The sequence below is a fragment of the Myodes glareolus genome, chromosome 2 (assembly GCF_982192425.1).
Source record: "Myodes glareolus chromosome 2, mMyoGla1.1, whole genome shotgun sequence".
NCBI lineage: Eukaryota > Metazoa > Chordata > Mammalia > Rodentia > Cricetidae > Myodes > Myodes glareolus.
Genome location: NC_142027.1, coordinates 49093208 through 49115384, shown reverse-complemented (window position 1 = coordinate 49115384; position 22177 = coordinate 49093208). Strand labels below are relative to the sequence as shown.

At 42.6% G+C, this 22177-nt stretch overlaps 1 protein-coding gene across 4 annotated transcripts in view; it reads right to left on the bottom strand.

The window, feature by feature from the left end:
• Positions 1–1924: 1924 nt before the first annotated feature.
• Lsamp (limbic system associated membrane protein) overlaps positions 1925–22177 on the bottom strand; it is a 2072304-nt gene continuing 2052051 nt past the window's right edge. For 2 of the 4 annotated variants that reach the window (XM_087900115.1, XM_048422483.3), the window contains 2 exons: positions 15324–15356; positions 1925–9291 (listed from right to left, as the gene is read on the bottom strand). In XM_087900115.1, coding sequence (XP_087756241.1) covers positions 9194–9291; positions 15324–15356 — 131 coding nt within the window. In that variant the 3' untranslated portion in view covers positions 1925–9193. The remainder of the gene's footprint in view (positions 9292–15323; positions 15357–22177) is intronic. The other 2 variants (XM_087900119.1, XM_048422485.3) reach the window with 1 other exon arrangement.

Below are 22177 nucleotides of genomic sequence, written 5' to 3'. Positions count from 1 at the left end.
AGTCATTCTTTGACGTGGGAGTCCCCTTTGTGTGCTGTGATAACCATTAATGAATAGAAAAGCTGCTTTGGACCTATAGCATGGCAGAACTTAGGTAGGCAGGGTAAGTTGGGCTGAATTCTGGGAAAAAGAAGGGCAGAGTCGGAGAGAAGCCATGGAGTCGCTGAAAACAAACACTGGGGATTTTACCCGGTAAGCCACAGCCATGTGGCAGTACACAGATTAATAGAAATGGGAATATGTAAGAGTTAGCCAATAAGAAGCTAGAGCTAATGGGCCACAGATTGATTTAATTAATACAGCTTCAGTGTGACTATTTTGGGTCTAAGTTAGCCCGTTTGGAGCACACATGGTAGTAGCTTATTTGGAGTATGGCTAATGCTAGGACTGTGGTATTTAGGCCAGTAGTATTTGTTATCAGTCTGACCTCTGGACCATAGAAAAAAGTTGGAGGTTGCATTCTAGCATGTGTCCAATGAACAACACACCATGCTTGTGTAATGAACTCTCAGACGAACAACAACAATGAATAAATTTTGGACACTCAAACTCAGTTGACTTTCTCTGGTTAAAGATATGTCTATGTGCTAAGAGAGTAATTTCCCTCATTGCATGAACACAACCAAAGAACCTTGACTCATAGGCAGGGCCCCACCCCCAGATCTTCCCTTTGACTCGTTCTTCCTGTACTCTTCTGCAATAATAAAATTCTCCACCAAGGCTTTTCGGAGTCCTTCACGTCATTCTTGCATACTATTGAGCCTGGGGACCCCTCATCCATGTTGTGGTGTGTGTCTTCAGCAGATCAAAATGGAAGACTGTCACACCATCACAGTCCTATTGCTGGTACGTGAGTTTGATAAACACATTGTAGAAGGACGTTTTCTGATATTTCATTTGTTTAATTGATTTTTTTTTTTTTTTTTTGCAATAGGGTTTCACTCTGTAGACCGGACTAGCTTCGAACTCAGAGATTCACCTGCCTCTGCCTTAAGTATTGGGATTAAAGGTATGTGCCACCACTACCCAACTCTGATTTGTTTCTTTAATGAAATTCAAATATGTGAAGACTGAGTCTCTCTGCTGTTTTCTTGAACCACAGGGCAGCAGAGGAAAAACTTTCTTTTGCCTTTTCATTTTACTGGAGCTAAGCACAAGGGCTCACTTGCTCACTCCCTCTGTGAAGGACCCAGGTTAGGACTGTTTCTCTGGTTCTCTTGAATGGGTTTCAGACCTGATTGTACAGCTAGGAACGAACTATGAACCCTCTTGGTCATTTTGAGAAACTATTGATTACTCACCCTCAGTTTCTACTGTTGTTTTCTTTCCTTGCTCTAATTTTTATCTGTTCTGGGCAATACTATAAAGGTTCTGTGATGATCCTGGGACTAGTCTGTGAAGCTAAATTTCAACATGACTGAGAAGTATACCGTATATTCATAGGTAGAAGTAACAGTCAGCTTTGGGAGGCAATTTAGGGTTTCATTCAAACTAACCCTTCAAGACAACTCCAGAAATGGAGACGTTCATGAAAGGACAGGATGTCCTCTTGGTGTCTGATCCCAAAGACCATTCATGGTCTCATGCAGGAGCTGCCTAGTGCCTCCCTCCTCTGCAGCTTCCGCTGGGTAATTTGCTCATATTTTTCTGATTAGCCTTAAAAGAAGACAGAGGAAAACAAAATATCAGGGGATCCCTTTGTTTTTTTTCTTGGGGAAGACAATTAAGGTAAATAACACGTTCACGTCTGCAGAGGAAACTTTGTCAGAAAGCCTTGCAGCCATTTTCCAGTGTTTTGTCTGCCTCTCCCGGGCTTGATGTTTGCTCTCCCTGACTTTCATTTCCTGAGCTATTCACTGAAACCTTTGAGAAACAGGGCAGCCAACCGCAAGATCGCTTGGACTCAGGTCAACCAAGACACATCTCCTTTTCACGTTTATTTCATTTTGTTTTAAGATCACAGAAGAGCAGAGCATTCTTACGTGTGAAGTAACAGAAGAAAGAACCAGAATTTAAATACATTTGAAAAGAAAAAAAAAGGCTTGTTTTTAATTTTAATTTTTTTTTTTTTTACACACATTGCGCTTTTTACTTTCCTTCACAGAGCTAGTAGTCAGGGAAAAAAATATCCACCAAATAAACAAAAATAAAATAACCTGAGCAACAAAATAACTGAACCAAAATAAATGGCCATGTGTTGGTATCATCAAGGGACGATCAGTTCATGTCTACAGGGCTGGAAAAAGGAATATATTTTATATATATATTTATATGTATATAACACTGTTAATGAGGAGACTTCTAACCAAGAACAGGATTTATACAACCTTTAAGAGAGCAATGGAAAGGGAGGGGCTGAAGCAAGGCTGGGGAGAAGGTGAAGGCCTCCATCCCTCCCCTTCTTATTTCATCCCGTTAGCCTCCCCCCTCCCAGCAAATATTAGGGAGCAGAACTTGGCCAAAGTTCACCAGGATGAACCATGTTCATTCTCTGGTGAAGAGCAAAGACTGAGGTGAGTGGGTTCAAAGAGGCTCCTGACGAAGGGCGAGGGCAGCCGCTGCACGCCAGGAGGCTAGCTCCGTGGGTTTTCTTCGTTTGCAAGAAGCAGATTTTTTTTTTCCTGTGTCTAGATTTACCCAGAAAGGGTTTGTATTGGGAAGCAGGGTGGACTTGCAAGCACCATCCGAAAAGCTGTGCCTTGGGAACAGCATGGAATCGGGGAGGTGTTGGGTGGGCGGGTCTCTCTCCCGCTTACGGAGCGTCCTGAGACGAGGAAGCCCACTGAACATCCTCGTCTAAAGTGAGACTAATGCTGGAAGTGATGAGTAAACTCTGCTCTTCAGTGTCCAGGAGACCTCTCTTCCTTGTGTTCTTAGGGGAGGTTCGTGAAAAGGTGACTGGACAGTTGCTAGGCTGAATGTTGAAGACAGAGTGGGACGAACAAGTGGACCTACACCGAATCTGCCCAGGACTTGGTCCAACGGAACAAATCCCTTGTTTACTGCTCCAAGCAACTCTTCTTATTCATCCTCCCTTTCTGGAAACTTAGTTATCCCATTTGGTCTTCGCTTTTCAGCTCAAACTCCCTTCTGCCGTGCCTCCCAATGGGCTTTTGTCCTATTTTCCACTTATCTGCTATCAATCAGAACTGTTAAAAAAATGAGGCCTCTAAGACCACTTGCTTGATGTCACAGCCTATGAGTCAACCCCTTCCTTGCCTGTTTCTCACAAAACAGCCTTTTGAAATTGCTTGGGACCAGCCGAGAGTTTCCCGAGACACACATTTACTATAAGGATGAGAGAAATGTTTGGCCCAGGATGAGAGAAGGCCGATGTTTCCTCTCACAAGTACAACTTCCTCATGTGTTACGTACATAATGCCCAATCTGGCCATTTTCCTTCCTGTGAAAGGTTATTAGGCTGAAGTTCAACAATCTCATTTCCCAAGATCATGAACAAGGAAGCCACCTCAGCTATTTCGGTGCCTTCACTTGGAAATGAAAATGTCCTTCCTCTGCATCTCTAAGAAAGTTTGCTCAGAAGAGAACTATGCAATCAGTCCAGAGACTGTGTTCTAGAAGGTGCTATGTTGTGGAGGACAGTTTTGAGAGAAAACCCGAGACCAACAAATGGTTCTTCTTGGGTCCTCTCTGGGTGGCAGCACTCAATGAAATTTCAATTCATAGTTAGAATCAGAGTTTAGAGGTGGGGGAGGCTAGGAACTGCCATCTAAGTTCTTTACCTTTGGAGTGAGAAAGCTAAAAACTCAAGAATGTAAGATAACTTGTCAACATCAACATCACACGACTTTTTGTGTGGCAAGACCCAGAGAACAACCCAATTTTTCCTGACTCCAAACCTGATTCCTCTTTCACTTTACAGAGGCCTTAGGTGGACTAAAGTAAGACTCTCACCAAGGTGACCCAAATTTCCTTTTAGAATTGTCTTGTTGGACATCCCTATACTCGCTTTGAAGATTCTCTCAGTTCTGATTAGAGAAATGGTCTACAGGACACTGTGTTAAATCTGCAGGCACTTCAGAAGCCTGAGGTAAAACCTATGAGTGACTCTCCCTATTCAAACGACCCTGTGCCTTCTTTGTAACCCATAGGCATGTAGATACATGAGGGTACCAGAAAATATATATATTAAAAAAAAAAGCAGGGTGCTTTGGCAAGATGTTTCTCAAGAATATAGCGTATTTCTTACATCACATAATTTATTCAAATTGGGATGTCAAAAACGTTTTATGAGTGTGGGTTAAGTGTAAAGCAGACAAAAAATGGGGGATGTGTGATAAATTGTTCTTGTAATTATTGGTGAATCTGGTGGAGCTATTTAGCTAATGATACAATAAAATATATATTGGTTGACAAGAAACCAATAACCTGGGACACAGGAGCCCTTCACACCCTATTCCTCTTTCTTCCAGTTTGCTTAATGTTTGTTGGGTCAAGCTAAAGAACTAAGGAGAATCATTTGTGCTTGGCTGGATTTGCCTCTCAGTGTTCTGGGTGTCTACTTCCTTTGGTGAAGGCAACCATGTTTGAAACTTCAGTTTTTCTACTTGACGTTTGACCTGTAAAAAGCTTTGGGTTTTCTTCTTGCTATTTGACTTCCTTCTCTTTAAGATTTATAGGTTTAGCTGAACTTGGCCTCCGCATGGAAAATGAAGTTTACATAGTTTATATTATGTATATAAACTAGTGATTTACATTGATTTATACATGATTGGTGCCTAATTTATTAATCAGCACAGTATGCAAATGCGCTGACGAGAAATCAGGATTTGAAAATAAGTTTTCTCCAATATCCATAAACATTTCTCTGACATGAATGCTAAGCTAAACCTAAACCTAATATTAACACCGGCAGACTTGCCAAGAGGAAAGTGATATACATTGCGGGAAAAATCAAATTCTTTCTTGAGGTTTAGTTGGTGAACGTTGGGACAGCATAGCTAAATGCAAACGAGAATGGTTTACTCTTCCTCCCACTGGTATGCACGCAAATGTGAGCTTCATTTTGCCTCTAGTGAGCTATTTACAGATATGATGTCAACCATAATGGTGGATTTACGTCACTTGGGCATACTAAAGCTCTGGAGGAGAAACATTGTAAGTTACTTAAGCCAGAAAGAGGCTTCCTCAAGTGGGTTTGTGTTTCTTAACTTGGGATCTATCTCACCATTTTTTTATGGTATGTTTATTTGTCTTCAGAATTTTAATATCTTTTTTGGGTCAGATGTATCATTGCACTTATATCTTTATAAAAACTGGCAGTTTGCAGGGGAAACCAGGACTAAATCCCAGCTGAGTATTTATTAAGAAGGAAGAAAAACATGATGACATAGTTAATCCTAAAGCATTTGGTCTCATAGGCAAATTTCTTTTAAACAAATAGTAACAAGGTTGGCAAAAGGGGACCTGTGTCTTTCAAATGAAGCATAGCTCTTTTTTTTTAATAAACCAAATTCTCTCTTCCTTTTAAGTTTAAAGCATTGTTCTAATTTTTTCTTATAATACATACATGATTGTAAATATATCATTTGTAAAGATAAGATTTAAAACAATACATACACATATATATTATTATTTTGCACAAAAAATCCAAAGCCTATAAGGAACAAAATGAAAAATTTAGGGAGACTAGCCAGTAGAATCTGTCACACCGTAGTCAACACGAAGAGGACCCTGTAACTGTGGGCTGAGAAATAAAAACTCAAAGCAGTTTCATGCTGAGACATTTAGTTTCTGCAAGCAGTGGAGGTAAAGTCCATCTCTGGAGGAGAAACACGCCTTTGTTTCTGTCCTCCAAGAACGTGACAATCACGAGTTTTGTTACAAGGTCTCTTTGAATAACCCCAGTTTCCTATAGAGTTAAAGGGGAAAAATGTCCATGGTAAGGGGACAAAATATCTGTCTTGGAAGAGAAGACAAGAGCCAAGCGGAAAGTCCTTCCCATAAGCGGCCGTTCTTTTTGGACAAGTCTATTTTGCAAGAACATTGTTCCTTCCACTAGGCAAAGAGGTTTTGATCAACAACTATGCAGAGAATAAATAATTCTGCGGTTGTTGAGCTCTAGGATAATTTTCCTTTGTTGTGGTGTGCCCTGGGTCAAGGTCATTTCTGCTTTTTAAACTGAAATATGAGGTGAAGGACTTTGTTTTGTGGATAATGCAAGTTCACTTTTCATACAAAGCATATGGAACACATGAGTGGTCCCAATTAATGGATGAATTCCACTCCTTGATACTCAGTCCCAATTGATTGTTTCTTCAGCAATTTGAGTGCAGACAAGTGAGATGATTGGAGAGATTTATAGCAATGTGATTACTCTACTGCTGAATGTATGGCATCTTGGTGTAGGCCCTCTGACCCTATAGTGATTCTAATCTTGCTTCAAAGAATATTTTCCTCAGTTCTCCATATGACTTAGCAATATTCTCACACCTATATGGTGGTATATGAGACCCAGGTTTTTTTCTACAGTAAGGAGAAATGTTTAAAACTCTCAGATCCTGCTGGAGATATGAGTAAACATCATATTTAAAAAGTATCTTTAGCTGTTTCCTCTATGGTCTTTTATAATAAAACAAAAAAAATGGTATAGATATGATCAGGGATTCTTTCCAAAGGAGAGGCTTCTGCCACAAAACCAGGAGTTTGTCCTTTTAAGATGATGGGGACACTGAAGACCAGGTGTCTGGTTAAAGCCTGTGAGACATTACAGCTATCTATTTCTGAAACTAATCCTAAACAATGCTGAATTAACTCCTTCCTTCCTTCTATCTAGACTTGCGTGCACACCTCTAAGATTTTACCTGAGGACGTGGATGCCTCCTAAACGTGGGAAACATGTATCCTTCAGTTCTTCTACAAAGGGGACCAGACTGCTAGAGCCATCCTTGATTGCCACTATGTCATATTGGAATATGACACATCTTCTCTGTGTTGTAATTGCTAAGTTCTTAGATAAGAATTAATATCCTACCTCTTGATCATCCATAAATCCCCTTACCCATCCTAAGCACTGTCTGCCTTCTGCCGCATGTCACACTGCCAATCCATGAAGAGAGGAGGTGACAGGTTTATAAAGTAAATGATGCAATTCCTTAGAAGAAATATAAAATACTGCTCAAATTCCTTTCATTCTTCCTTCATCCCTCCCTCCTTCCTTCTCTTTCTTTTTTTCTTTCTTCCTTCTTTCCTTCTCTTCATCTTGTAACAACGTGACAGCCATTTCAAAGGCTAGAAAACTTGATGAGCTACTATTTGTCTCTGTGGGATAACACATTATGGCCTCGACAGCAATCCTCCATCCTTTCCTAAAGTCAATTACTTTGGATGTCTCTATCGTCAAAAGGAACGGAGTGGATGGTTTCCTATCAAAGATGCCCACGTCCAGAGGCAGCCTTTCCTGGAAGACTTCCCCTCGGAAAACAGTCTTGGGAATGTGCTGAGCTTTGGGATGCTCCACACAACTTCTGCCTGAATTCATCACAGGTTGCTCAGACATGATGGTTAAGCAATTAGCTCAGGTTTCATTGTTAGTGTCACAGTGACGTTCACAGATGTAAGTCTAAACAGAGTAGAGAAGGTGAAAGCAATCTGCATCCTAGTGGCCTGGCTGTCAAGCACGAAATAGCCCTCATCGGCAATGAATGGTGCTGTACACATCATCAGTGGAGCGGGAACCTAATAAAGCTTTAGTCTAGAACTCAAGGATGATGGGCTGCAAGGGAGAACAAAGTCTGGAATTCCTATTTTGTGATGGCCAGTACTTTGCTTTAGAGGTTTGGCGGCCTCTGCAGAAGGGACTTGGGCATCCATCTACTTTCCAAGTCTCCCTTTCAATCTTTCATCTGAAAGAGTCAGCAATCTCTGCTTCGGGGAATTATGGGGCAGGTGCTGTTATCTGAAGGTTACTGAGAGACTAAGCAGGCCTGCGTAGGATCTCCATGGCTTCCTCTTTCCCTTGTTTCTGGAGACCTGCTCAAGGTATGTCACTCATCTCTTCAGTGGGCTCAGCCTAGATAAAGCTAGGAAATGCGTGAATCCCCCAGGCTTGTAAAATAATAGTGAAATCAGAAACTATCTTCTCCTAGGTCACGTCATCCAGGCCACGGATCTGTTCCCAGTCTGCTCACCCCATTGATAGTAGGCACTTTCATTTACAGTGATATTCTGAGTGACTCCCGACTGGGTTTTGAAAATGGGACTAGGAGGGGTATGGGGTCCTGCCCACAGAAGGAGCACAGCTTGGTTTGAATGTGCACTGATGTCATGTGACAACCATGAAGCGGGGGAGGGATTCTGCTCCTTACCTCCCACCCAGCCACCTCCCCCCAGCAACTTGTTACAGCCGCATCTCACAATTACAATGCAGGGCAGTATCTACAGCACAATGAGTCTATGTACACATGAACCATTCCCTTGGCATGCTTTAGAGAGAGACACATACACGCTCACACACATGTACACCTACGTGAGAGCGAAGAGACTTGAGCACACACGCGCACAGTGGAGAAAATGAAAATGGCGCTTCCTAGCATTTGCGGCCTGATTGGGTTGCTGGGGCAGAGAGGGGGTGGGTAGAGAAAAAAGGGATATTTGGAATGGGTGTGGAGGATAGAACACACTGGAGGGAAAGGGGATGTTGTCAAAAGTTAGAGAGATGGTAGAGGCAGGGGAGCCTGAGAAAGGCTCTACACAGGTTTCCTTTCATAGTCCAAAATGGCTACACATCAGCTCAAACGAAAAACAGAAAAAAATATGGAAATATAAACACCAAAGGCAAGACCTTCTTTTTTCCCCACAGATGAAAATGGATGAAGGAAGGATAAAATGTGTGGGGAGTCAATATCCATCTGGTACTTCTGGAATAGTCTCATTTGTACAACGTCAGACATTTTCAGCATGGCGGAACCTTAACACAGCAATCATTTGCTTAGAAGATAGACACATATTCTGGTAGAGGTTTTCCCACCCTAAATTATACTCAAATTTTATTGATGGATCTTAAAGTTGCTTTTAGTGTTGTATTTTCTTCGTTTTCATATCCCCCTCCATTTATAAACACACAAACTTGTGAAATAATAGTCTCCCCCCCATTTTGCACTCTCTCTCTCTCTGTGTATCTGTGTGATGCACTTTTGTGTGTTTTTGTAATTATTTTTAAATTTTTATTCTATTAACATTTGCTGAGAAGGCAGAGCAGGGATGCTGCCAGCAGCCACAGTGGTACGGCCAGACTGATGGATCCGTTGATTCCTCTCACCGACCCGGGTCCTGCAGAGCAAAAGAGAGAGAAAGAGGATAAGCACCTTCTGCCGGCTCCACGTGACAGCTGACTAAAGCAGGCATCAGAGGCAAGGCGTGGCCAGGTACTGATGTCTAGCTGTCCGTGCTCACGGTGGCTCCCACCTTCTAATTCCCACCCTGTCTGGGGGTACAAGGCTGTGAAGGTGGCTAGTTTATTTTGAATACGAAGCGACTCCTGCTTGAGAAGCTGCTAATGTGGCTGTCAGGACTCTGTTGAGCCACCTTCCTCTCCCACAGTCTCCACACAATTACTGTTGAGCTGATACTGATTAACTGCAAACAGTGGTGTGGCTCCTCCCGAAGCCCAATGCAGGCCCTCCCTGAAGACTCGTCATAGCAGCTCCATCAGTGACTGATGGAGGGGATCAGTCATTGGTCCACGACTTCTTTTTCACAGGGAAGAGGCAGGATTGTGTATTCTTTTACACGGGGCAACTCTTACAAAGTCGTGTTTAAGCATGGATGGTACCTTAACAAGATAAAAAGCAAGCCAACAAACGAAACACCCGAGTCCTATGAAGAAGCAGAGCTCATCCTGCCCAAAGCTATGACTTCAGAAATTGAGAACAAAAGCAAGGATAAGAAAGCCAACCAAGCTGACTCAGCAGCAGGTTCAAACCTGGGGCAGCTGAGAGTAGACCTGACCTGGGACCGATCCTGGGGTGTCCTGCTGGGTCACTCATGTGACCAATGGGAAGTGGATGTGGGTGTGGGTCTGAGGGAATAGTGGAATGAGAGGAGAGGAATAAAGATCCGTGTGGGGTGATGCGAGTACTGCTGAGGCCGAGGCTGTAAGTCTGACTTACGGCTCATCATGTGCACTTCTGCTTCTGTTTCCCCCTTCTGTGTGACTCTGGTCATATTTCATTGAAAGGAAAATTTTAAATGAAGAACATTTTTTTTTCCTCACTGAAGAGACTTTGATTTTAAGGCTATATACTTAGATGATGAGACTGAACATAGAAAATGACATGACTGTAATTATGGGCCACTTTGAAATCTTATGGGCACATAGGCAGAGTCTGCGTGAAGGGCGTGCCTGGGTGTGTAAAAGTGATGCTGTGCCTCTACAACAGGAAGGTCTGCTAGTGAATGACTCTTCACCAAGATGGTTAAAATGGATCAGATTTTAGGGCGGGTAACAGGGAAAAATACTGAATTCAAGAAGGGACTCCTAACGTATGTTCTACGTTAAAGAACAAAAACAATGATAAAAATAAAACAAAATAAATACAGAGCTTTGCAATACCACCATGTCTTGTGATGCATGTCTTGTGATGCATGTATTGTGATGCATGTCTTGTGATGCATGTATTGTGATGCATGTCTTGCAAATAAAACTATAATTATGAATGCACAGTGGTGTGCTTACTATAACAAAAAACCCCTGTTTTCCAGTGAGATATCAAAGGAACAGAGATATCACATCCACAGTACACATGTACACAGCTTATTGGGAGAAAGACTGAATATATAACCTTGTTGTCTAACTCAAGGGTCTCTGTTGCCACCACATGGCAGATTTCAACAGGCAAGAACAGCCGTGTGTGTCTTGGTCAAACCTTTGGTGAATGAAATTCAGACTGGTTAAAACAATGGTTAGTTCAGACAAAAACTACAAGAAGATGTAGACAGTATCAGAGAGAGAGAGAGAGAGAGAGAGAGAGAGAGAGAGAGAGAGAGAGAGAGAGAGAATGAAGAATGATAAGATATTCTGGCTATAGCTTTACAGAATATTGCTTAATATGAAAATAGGAACATATGCAAACTTCGAGGCTTTCAATTATGCAAAATGAATTTTGTCTGGTATAAAGCCATGGGAACAGAATTAAGAAAGTTAAATATCCATCATCTCTAGTCAAACAACTCATTCTTGTGATTTCCTGAATGTCTATGCTATATATTAATAACAGACACTCTGACCACCTTCAGGTTCAGTCTCATAAAATTGAGGTTTGAAGCACCTGAGTGATTGTCACCAGCCTCTGGTGTCCAAGTATTCTGAGACTTCATACAGTGTCTGTTCTGACCTCCTCCTGTCCTCCGCCAAGCTTCCTAGATGCTTGGGACTGTCAAACTCCCAGGGCTCCTCTCTCAGTAGTGAGTTTTCCTCCTGTATCTTTTTAGTGGCTGTCTCTATATTAGGCGTTTGAGTTTCCTGGCACGTGTGTCTATTAATGTACCAGCAAGGTTTCCAGAATAGAGAAAAGCTATACAAAAATTAAGGTCTTATATGCCAAAATGACATTTGTTTTGAAATGGATGAGAGAGAGAGAGAGAGAGAGAGAGAGAGAGAGAGAGAGAGAGAGAGAGAGAATAATTAGCTTTTTTCTGTAGTCTCATTTTTAGTGCCAGGATGGGCTACATTGTCTTCCTGACATCTGAGAAGTGAGTAATATCTAATGACAGCTAAGAAAACTGGTCTTATCATTTTACTCAAGAGGTAGGAAATATTTAAGACAGTAAATGTTCTATTATCTAAAAGCATAATATACTCCTAGCAAGCTAGATAAACATGCTAAAGTCAACATTCTTCTTAAAGCATTTGCATGCCTGGCTGTGGGTTATCTATGGTCCGCCCATCCATGCACACACATGGGCAAGCTTATATGCTGTATAGATACTGTTTGTACCTGTATGATACATACATATATATATATATATTATTGGTCTTTTGAAGTGCATAATACAAAACTAACTTTTATTTTTGTATGCTGTTCTACTGCAATAAAAAGTTATGCTATGAATGCCAATAATTTTTAATTGTATCCTTGATAGTCTTATTACACATCTGAAATGCATTATGTACATCTGGTAAAGATACTTTTGTCTTTATCAATTATCATTTATTAAGTTCTCTCATGAAGATATTTAATGCACATATGTGGCTTCTTCTTGTCATAATCGATTTTTGAGAGTAAATAAGCAGAATTGGAGAAGACTGTAGATGGTTAATAGTTGAAGAATTATCGAAGTTAGGTAAGCAGTTATAGATGCATGTGACTACATAGGAAATACTCCAGTGTGTGTCTAATTCAGGAAAGAACAATCCACAAAATCATTAATTATGTTTTAGTTCGTAGTTACAAAATTCTGCTTATTTGTTGATATGCAAATGGTAAATTTTAGTTCCTGTACCAGATGGCTAGGCTCAGCAACTGCTTTCATATACTGACAGATACAACGAAGGCACAAGTTTGAAAACATAACTTCGTCTTACGAATAGATAGGCAAATAGGAATCCAAAAGCTTGTTCCGAGGCTTTCTCATCACAGAGCACAATCACATTGTGATATTTAACCATATTCTATATGGTCTGTGTGGGACTTGAGAAATACTCAGTATGTATTCACAAGGCAAAGATTTTGCTTTCAGAAATAAATGAAATACCAACCCAAATCAAACATGTTTATGGATTAGATCATGCTTAAAGAAAACCCAAACCGTTTTATCTACTTATTGTGTGTTTATGTATATGTTGGTGCATGCCTGCATGCCATGGATATCTGTGGCCAGAGGACGACTAAGGGCAGCCATTCTCCCCTTCCCTGATGTGGGTCCCAGGGACCAAACTCGGGTCCTTGGGCTCGGCACCAGGTGACTTTACCCACTGAACCACTGAGCCTGTATGACTTGGTGCTTTTAGATTTACTAGTAAGAGACAAACTTCAGCTGCAGCAAAATAATAAATCACGAGTGTCAGTCTCTAGGTCGCCATGCAGGGGATGAGAGACTATACCAAGATAAATACGAGAGTTCACCTTGTGACCATGTTTATAAAAGGACAAAACCTGTAATTTACTGCGAAGCTTATTAAATATCCTAAAATGGGAGAATATGATGAAGTTTTGGGCAAGAGTCTCTGCTGCTGATCCGATGTAGGATTCTGAACTCATTGCTTTGCCTTTCTTCAAATGTCTGTTTTGGGAAGGCTTTATAATTTGCAGACCAATGGGGCTGCCTTTTGTTTTTTTCCACTGTGACTGGATTTATTCCAACTCATCTTTAACCATGTCAGCAGCCATCCCTGGTTGTCCATTACAGCCAGTAAGAAATCGGAGTTAGTTTGTGTTTCAATTATACAAAAAGAGAAAAAAATTGCCTTGGAATTGTCAAAGGCTGATGAAACGACTAAAAATAAAGCAAAAATCTAAGCAATTTATGAAATAAAGATGCTGAATAGCGGAGGTCAACAGTCTGTAGAATCTCCAAAACGGAAGTTCTGTGTGATCTACAGGACCTGGGCAAAGCACTTCACTGGCCTGGGAAGCCATGTTGAAGGCCAGTGCGATAACATTGACTCTGGCGCCACCTTCTGTCCATTTCCTGCTAGTTCAGCTTCCTCGGCGTGATTGAATTGGGGACTGAAGCCTGTAATCCCCAGGACTGGAGCAGATGAGAGGAAAGAGACCAGTGCTGGTCTTGAATACTATACCTTTAACACAGACTCTTCCTGAGTTTACTTTCTGTCTTTACCCTCTAGAAAGTGAGATTTTTGTCAGCCGGAGCTGTCCTATAAGACAGCTAGGAGCAACAAGTCTTTCTCCTCAAAGCAGGTGTGTTGGAGCATGGCTCTAGCCTAGTACTTGGGAAGTGGAGGCAGGAGGGCAAGGGGATTATGAGGTAATACAAGTTTAAGGGCAGCCTGGAATGCATTAGACCCTGACACACACACACACACACAAAGAAAGACCAGAGTAAAGCAAACCCCAAACCGGAAAACAATATGAAGATCTTTCTGCAGACCAATAATGAAAAATTTAGTTACTACTTGCAGTCACACTGGTATCTTATTATAACGATATTTGAATAAAAAACTATACCTTATTCATCATCCAAATCAAAGTCCTGAGGTTCCATGTGCTTCGCTGGGCAAATTAATGGTCATTTTGTGATTATATTGGGAAAAGATAAAGGGCTAAAGAAGCCATTAATATTTTATGCCTTCTGGCCTCAATGAGTCCTGTCTGAAGAGTATATTTTTGGCTACTTTCTATCTGCTAGATAGTGATGACCTGCAAAGACAAGCCACCAACAGGGTACTGGTCTATGCAACCACAAAACCTCTCTGGCTTTTGGATGCCGGAGGACATAAATCTCCAAAGAATATGTTTTTACTATTGGTGATGATCAGGGTTACCTCGTTCCTTTCGTGACTCAGAAAGAATGTGGTTTTCCTAATGACCACTGACAGTCAATGGATTACCCCAGGATTTGAAGGAATGTGCCGTCGTGACTCATCACTGCTTCCTTTGCATTTGGCTGGAGCTAGACAACGTGAGGTTGATCTAGTGGGGGTAGAAGGTGGACAAGTCGGAAGTCGTTGCTGCTTGCATTTATAGGGTTCATTGAATAAAGCGTTGACAGGTCTGCCCTGTCTTTGTAAAGATAATAAGTACGTGGCTTATGTGCCACATGGCTGGCAGGAGTACCCAGAAACCATGACGTAGCATCTTTTAGGGAACCGACAGCCCAGTAAGACTTTAAGGAATGGAGAGAGAGAGAACTGAGGCAGGGTGGAAATGTGAACGGCTCCCATGCCTCATCTCACGAGTTGCCACTTAGCTGTTAGGTCTGAAGCAGGTGTGGCAGCCCAGCCATACTTTTGCTTGAACAGTCAGCAAGCAAGTGTAAAATCCTGAGAGTACTGCCGCTCGGTAAGGACCATTTACAAAATGGGGTCTGTGGGATTAGCCATGGACACTTAAGATGCCGCACATAGCAGATGGGGGAGGGGACAGGAGGGGTCAGAGCAACTTGGTTTATCCCAGGGATTTAAATTTAGTCACTGTCAAAAGCGCTCCAGGGGCCATGGGTCAGATGGACAGTTCTTTGTTAATAAGAAAGTTCACAGTTTGGGAAAAACGCTGTCAACTGCGTTATTAAAATTTCTCATCACAAATTACAATGCTAAAGCAAACTCAAGTGTATAAGACCATAATATATTGCTGTGGAATCTTAACTAATGTCTAGAAGGTGTTTATAAATCGGAGCCATACCTTTTTGCTTGAAGTGCACGGTGGTACCAATTTCTAAAAAAGAAACATTTAGCAAAACAAAAACAAATAAAAATCTTTATCAACTGAGAATCGACAATGTGGTAGTTTGTCACCCTTCACGGAGGGAGGCTGAGAGTAAGGCAGGTTGGGGACAGGACAGCGGCAGGAAAGGCTGACAGAGACTGAGGTATAGACAAGCGGAAAGAAACCTTTCTAAGACTAAGTGAGCAATTAAGAGTCACAAAAATGAGTGGCAACTGTGGATCTTCCATTCTGTGCATATAGGCAAGTCAAGGACTCCAGCATGGGGTGTGAGTGCAGTCTTGACTGCACTGCATGCATCCGTAGAATGTGTCTGATCCCCGGCCCTACCCTGCCACTTTGCCCCCATGCACATTGATTGGCCCCTCACTCCATATCTAACAGGCAAGTCCACTCCAGCCTCAAGGCTACTCCAACCTCAAGGCCACTCCAACCTCAAGCCTGACAGTTGCTGTGTCTTTGACTAAAGTCGTTCTCCTAGAAGTCTCTGCTGCTGGCTCAGTCACCCCAGTCACATGGCTGTTGAAAAATCATCAACACAAGGAGGGCTGCCCCCACACTTTCCCAAAACCAGTACCTGTTCCTTTCCTGAGCTCAGTCTGAGCAGCACTCAGCCCCTCCCGGCATGACATCACTCACTTGCTAAAACACGCGCCCTCCGAGGGCTTCCACAGGGCATGGCCCACTAGCCCTTGAGTCTAGCTCTCAGTGCAGACCATGAGACATAGAAAGTTTCAGCAAACATCCATTGCATGTATATAGTAAGTGTCAAGGTTGAACGAGATCAGGTTGGTTAAATATCTGGATTTCTTTTTACGTGTCCTTGTCAAATAATTCAAAAGACTCTTGTACCTTTGGAAGTAACTGTGTATAACTTCTATAGGGTACCCTTTCCTAGTCCAGGAATGACTAAATGATTGATTAGTTATGAAAGCCCACACTGGCTGTCAAATTCAGATTTTTATTTTTTCCTCTGTAACCACCAGGATCCAGACCTGCATCTCTCAGTAAGACAAGCTAGCAGAAAATGTAAAATGGCGGATGCTTTCAGCCACAGATAGCTTTTTGCACACACAGCATCTGTCATCTTCTAGTCCTGCTTCTAATTATTCTTAGGTTTTGTGGCCTCGAGGATAAAGACCCAATCCATAGCTTGTTGTCTGTGGCTCTCCTTGCCACCCCTGCCTGTCTAGTCTCATAAATATCCATCACATCACTGGCTCTTCTTCATGTTCCTAGAACCACGCTTCCTCCCCGGGGTACTATGGTGTCTGCAGTAGTGTCTCCATCACCTTTCAGAATGGGATTGTCACTTTCAGAAAGGAGCCTTTCTTGGTCTCTTTGAGGTCACTGGTCTTGTTTTTTCCTTCCACGCTCATCTCGGACTCAATTTCCAAAGTGTCTGATGCTTTGATTAACGCCCGCCACCTCACTCTGAGTGCACAGTGCTCCAAAACCCAAGATCCAGAATCACTGCAACACGAGACAAATAAACATGTGCCCCAAATGCTTCTGCCCCAGATAAACAGGGAGCCCAATCAAGCTCCTAAGGCTCAGCTCTTTGAAACCAGGCCTGCAAAGTCACCGAAGGTTCAGGACAACCTTCGGATCTCCTCTCTTGATTTTTCATCTGTCTACCCAAAGAAGTCATGGAAGTCCCCAAGTGCAATAACATTTCCTGGCATCATGAGACAGTTATAAAGAAGGGCATGGTTATCCCAAGCTCGGGAGCTGATGAATGATCGGCTGTGGCTCATCACTAGCAACGCTAATGCCAACCAACCTGTCCCTAAGTTTGTAGGTGACGTGGTTTCCCTGAGCTGGTCAGTCCCAGAGGGAATCACTCTGAATGTTCTCTTGTGTTGTGATGGTTTGTGCTGTTCAGAGCACACTTCTGAGGATGAGTAGGGACACCAGAGCCTCTCCGACACTTTTATATCTGTAGACAGTTCAATCAACAAAGGCACCATGCTGTACGTTTATACAGAAGCATGGAGTACACCTAGGAGTCAGCTGTGATGCCAATCCCCCAATGGGTTCTAGGCCCTCGAGGGGACCATCTTCAAGGGAGGACTTATGTGTTTTCCTTTTCTTTTCCTCTTTAAATCGGGTCCACAGGTTTTGTGGGAAGAAGTTTAAGCAAGTGTTCGGATGAGAAGGGCAATGACTCTGCTGAAGCTAAGAAATGTTTCTTAGCCATTCAGGGTACCAGCTTACATTTTCTACATGAGTTTAATGAAGTTGGCACGCACTGGTCTATTCCCTGGATTAAATCAGTACTTAGTGTGCTATCCTTGCACCCAGCACACAGTTGAATAAGAGCGGTCATTACCATCTTGTGCTGAAATCCTTCTCGCAAGGGTTACCAATGCAGTTTTTGTAGTGAAAGGAAGATATCCTGATCAAAAAGCTGTGGAGGTGTGTGTGTGCTACCAATATGGTGATCAAAACAGGAGGGGACCCTGGCACATGGAACACAAAGAGGTCAGAGCTAAGTAGGCAACACATTCTTTAGGACACAATTGGTAATGTGCTCGCAGGAACCTGTCACTGATAGCAGGCTTGGGTGAGAAGCTGTGTGTTCTGAAAGAGAATGTTGGGGGAACAATTCTCTCCTAGTCTTCAAATGAAGAGGAAGAGTTTCAAGAAATAAATTGAAATACCACCAAATAATTTACTTTATGAAGCAACTATGCAAAACACTTGCATGTGTATGCAATAGTGTTTTAAGTGTTTTTAAAAGACAAATCAAATGTCCAGTTATATTTCAGATACTCCTTCCTATTCAGGCAAGGAGTTGATTTCTTTGTGAAATAGTCAAGGTCTTTAAGCTAACTTCTAGTTTTCTCTGTGAAAATGTAGTAGTAGACTTGTGATTTTTGTGAACTATCTCCTACTCACCCTGTTGGGGAACAGACAGTCTCTTTGTGAGGAAGAAAACTGGGTGATTTTGAGGTTGTTTGAAAACTTGGTTATGTGCTGCCATCTTGTGGTCACACTAGGACATGTTCCTTGGTGCAGTCGGAAGACATTATTTCTGTCCACCAGGTGGCAACAGTGAGAGAAATGACGTGCGGCTTCCCTCCTGTTGGAGCTCCGGTGAAATGTCACTCTTTAAAAGGGGCGTTCCTATTACAGCAGACAAGTTTTTAATCTGGTCCACACCGCCTGGAAATCATTCTTTCCGCTAGTGTTCTTATGTTCTTGACCAGTGCTGCATTGCCAGGGATACGGTACCTGGAAAGATCCTCTGAACACACACTCGTGAGAATACAACCACAGTCTCTGCCTTTAACGTCTTTCGTGAAAATTTCTTCCTACATATTGTTCTTGCTCCAGAATATATGTTAAATAAGCGAGCATAGAGGTGCAGGTTAGAAGTATCAGCAAACACATCTGCCGTAAGAGTACGGACAAAACTCGTGGTGTGGGGATTCTAGTATTGAGAACGTTCTAGACATTCTCAGTGTTGTAAAATGCTGACTTTTTAACCCCTGAGGAGGGGGCAGAAGGAAAAGAATTTAACAGTAAGAAAAGCGAGTGTTTGAAAAATTCTGTTTATGCTGATTATGTTAACGTGCCTTTCGTTTTTGACTTTCAGATGCTTTATAAGCAACTGCATTAGAAAATAACTGCATTTTCAAAAACATTGGAGGGTCTCTCTCTGGGCGTGGACAAACATCGTCCTTTCCTTATCCACAAGATGCTATTTCTCAAGCGCCAAGTTAAGTGTGCGGACATGTTTGCTAAACACCTCCACCCCAGTGAACACGTGAGCTAGTGAATGAACTCGCTTAAGACCTCAGGGACCAGACCAGCTAGGGATCTAGCTAGGAGAAATCGCAGTCAGAACCACAGTGCCTCAAGCTCTAAGCCAGGGCGGAGCAGGGAGGAAAGTCATTTCAAGAGCCCTATCAAGAGGGCTCTGGCCTTTCACTCTGTGATCTCGCTCTTCCGCTGGCCTTTCTTCTTTCTGCCTCTCATCTCTTCTCCCAAAGTGAGGACTTGGAAATATTTCGCTGGAAACTCGTTTCAGTTAGAGAACTTTCGTGTTATCTAAGGGAACTTTCGTATCTTATCAGATACAGAAAAGCCATCATTGTGCTTCTTTGGAGTTGCATGGTGGGGGTCGGGGTCGGCAGGCCGGGATGAAGCAGCAAGACTTTAAGGATCAGAAGTAGCATTGCATAGCTTGACTTTTAACCACAGCTCTGGCCTCAGCTCACCAGCCTCGATTCCCCCATGTTTACACGGAGGGGTCCTGGGCAGGACTGGAGTTGACACAGTTTGTACAGCTGCTGTGGTTCCAGGGCATTTGTTTGAACATAAGGATCTCACTTATGACCCAATGCAGACATACTGAATAAGGGAATAACAGCCTTTATCGACGACACAACCCCTTCTGCGAGGCCAGTGTTCTGCCGCGTTTGCTACAGGCTTGAGAATTAACACATCTGTAGCTGACTTCATACACTTAGTGACAATTTTTTTTCTGGGTCAGAGCTAATAATTTTCTGGGTAGAGTGTCCACATTGGATAGGAGTTCTGTGTTCCAGAGTTCCTGTGGCTTGAATGTTGTATGGAAGAGATGTGGTTTAAATCACTGATATGGGACATGAAAAAGGAAAAGGCGGGGTGGTCAGGTGGTCAGGTGGTCAGGTGGTGGACGGTGGAGGGAATGGGGGGTGGGGGTAGGGTGACTCCAACCTTTCCTCTCCTTCCCTTGCAGTCACTGAAGTCTCAGAGAATAACATTTGCAAGGCTCCTCTGTAGAAACTGGTGGGGTTTTGTTCTTTGACATTTCATGTGTGCCGAGGTTTTGAAAAATAAAACCTTTATTATTATAGTGGCTTAAAAGAGGGACATTTTTATTAATTCAATTTTGAAAGCCACACTTTGGAAGTTATTAGTTTCTTCCTCATGGGCTTCTCTGCTCTACTCAGAGGCTTTAGGGATTAGCAGCTTCTACCTCTAAGTATGATTATTTTTCCTTTTGTCAAAGAGAAAGATATGCCTTGTGATTCCTATTTGTATTGCTGGAGCTTCTGATTTCTTCCGTGTGTGATATTCAATTTGTTTAAATCTTAGTGCCTAATATTTCTAGAATATTGGTTTCTGGGAATCATGGGGAATCATTCTGGGTCTAGGCAAGAGAGGGAAAGGCAAAGTAGAGGTGGCCTGAGCCTCAGCCTCGAGGATCTTCGGTCACTGTCCTTGTTTGCTTACATTATTGCAGAGGATCCAGCCCTGCGTCTCACACAGGCCAGATGGGTGCCCCACTAGTGAGCTCTGCCCTCAGTCTGAGGTTGTGTGGGGACATAGGCTTGAAGAGGGCAGCTGTTGCCTTCGGTAAGGCGAGCTTTCTGCCTCCGCCTGGGGAGAGACTGTGAACGTGTTATAGTGGAAAGGCTAGGCAGCCTGAGCTGCTTCTCACCCTACCTCTGCTCGAACCCTGAGCAAGACAGGTGTTTCCCAGCCAAGTAGGGGAGACTCTAGAGCATGTGAACAATGCAGATATTTAGATGAGATATTTATTTATATTCTATCAATGTTGCCATCTCTGAGGAAACAGATTGCATATGACATTCATTTTCTTTTTTGTAGATTTTTAAAAAAATCTAGTCAAGAGGAGATAGTGTATTCATTTTAAAAATGGAAAACTATAGAAAACAAATCATGTGTTAAAGATATTTGCAGGGTAGTATGGAAACAGTGCAGTAGACGTTTCCTAGAAAAAATATATATATATATATATATATATATATATATATATATATATATATATATATATATATGGCAATCTAATAAAATCGTCAGATAAGTGAGGACACAGCCCCAGCTGGATATCTCTTGTCAACAAATAAAACTTTCAGTCCTGGGAATGTCTTGCGTCTATCCAGTTGTTGGGCAGAGGGGTCCCATGAAACCTCCAAACAACCTAGGGTGTCGCGAAGAACCTAAGTTGCTTTGCACAAACTGCTGATAAGGCTCCGCTGCTGAAGACAGCACGCACATAATTTGTAACGTGGAGAAATTGCACTGGCGCCTACATTAGCCTTTACCCCTTTGGGCTCACAGCTTTGGTACAGGGAGGTACTCTGTGAATTAACAAAGGAGAAACGTAAGCACCAAGCCAGCCACAAAACCTTTGATCTATAAGGGTGCCCGGCCCACAAGATAAACTAGTGCGAGGGTGGCACCATGGTCGTAGCCAACCAATGTCTGATGTGAAATAAGGACCACTCAATGAGATAGAACCCATAGCCACCACTGCTTGAGTGACCAAGAACCTGAAACTAGATAGCCCAGGGACGTAGAGTAAAGGAAAATACTATAATAAAAGGATTCCTAAGGACATTCTGCTATACTCATAGAGCAGTGCCTTGCTCAGCCATCATCAGAGAAGCCTCCTCCTGCCGCAGATGGGAACAAATACAGACAACTTGCAGAGAGTGAGAGACCGTAGAACTCTCAGCCCTGAATGGAATGTCTCCATCAAACCCTTCCCCTGGGGGGTCAGAGAAGCCCACAGAAGAGGAGGATTAAGGAGTTTAAGAGCCTTAAGGGATGGAAGACACCAAGCAAACGAGGCCTCTAAATCGGTGGGCTTGATATACATAGGAATTCACAAAGGCGGAGGCAGCACACACAGGAAGTTTCCCGGGAACTACTCTCAATATCAGCATGTGAGAAGTAGCTACTAAGGGAAGAAGTAGGAGTGGGCAGAGAAAGGAGACTAGCTTTGTGAAGAACTCTAAACTCAGATAACCCCTAGAGTTGTCTGGTATGGTGGAAGGAGGCCTTTATAAGTC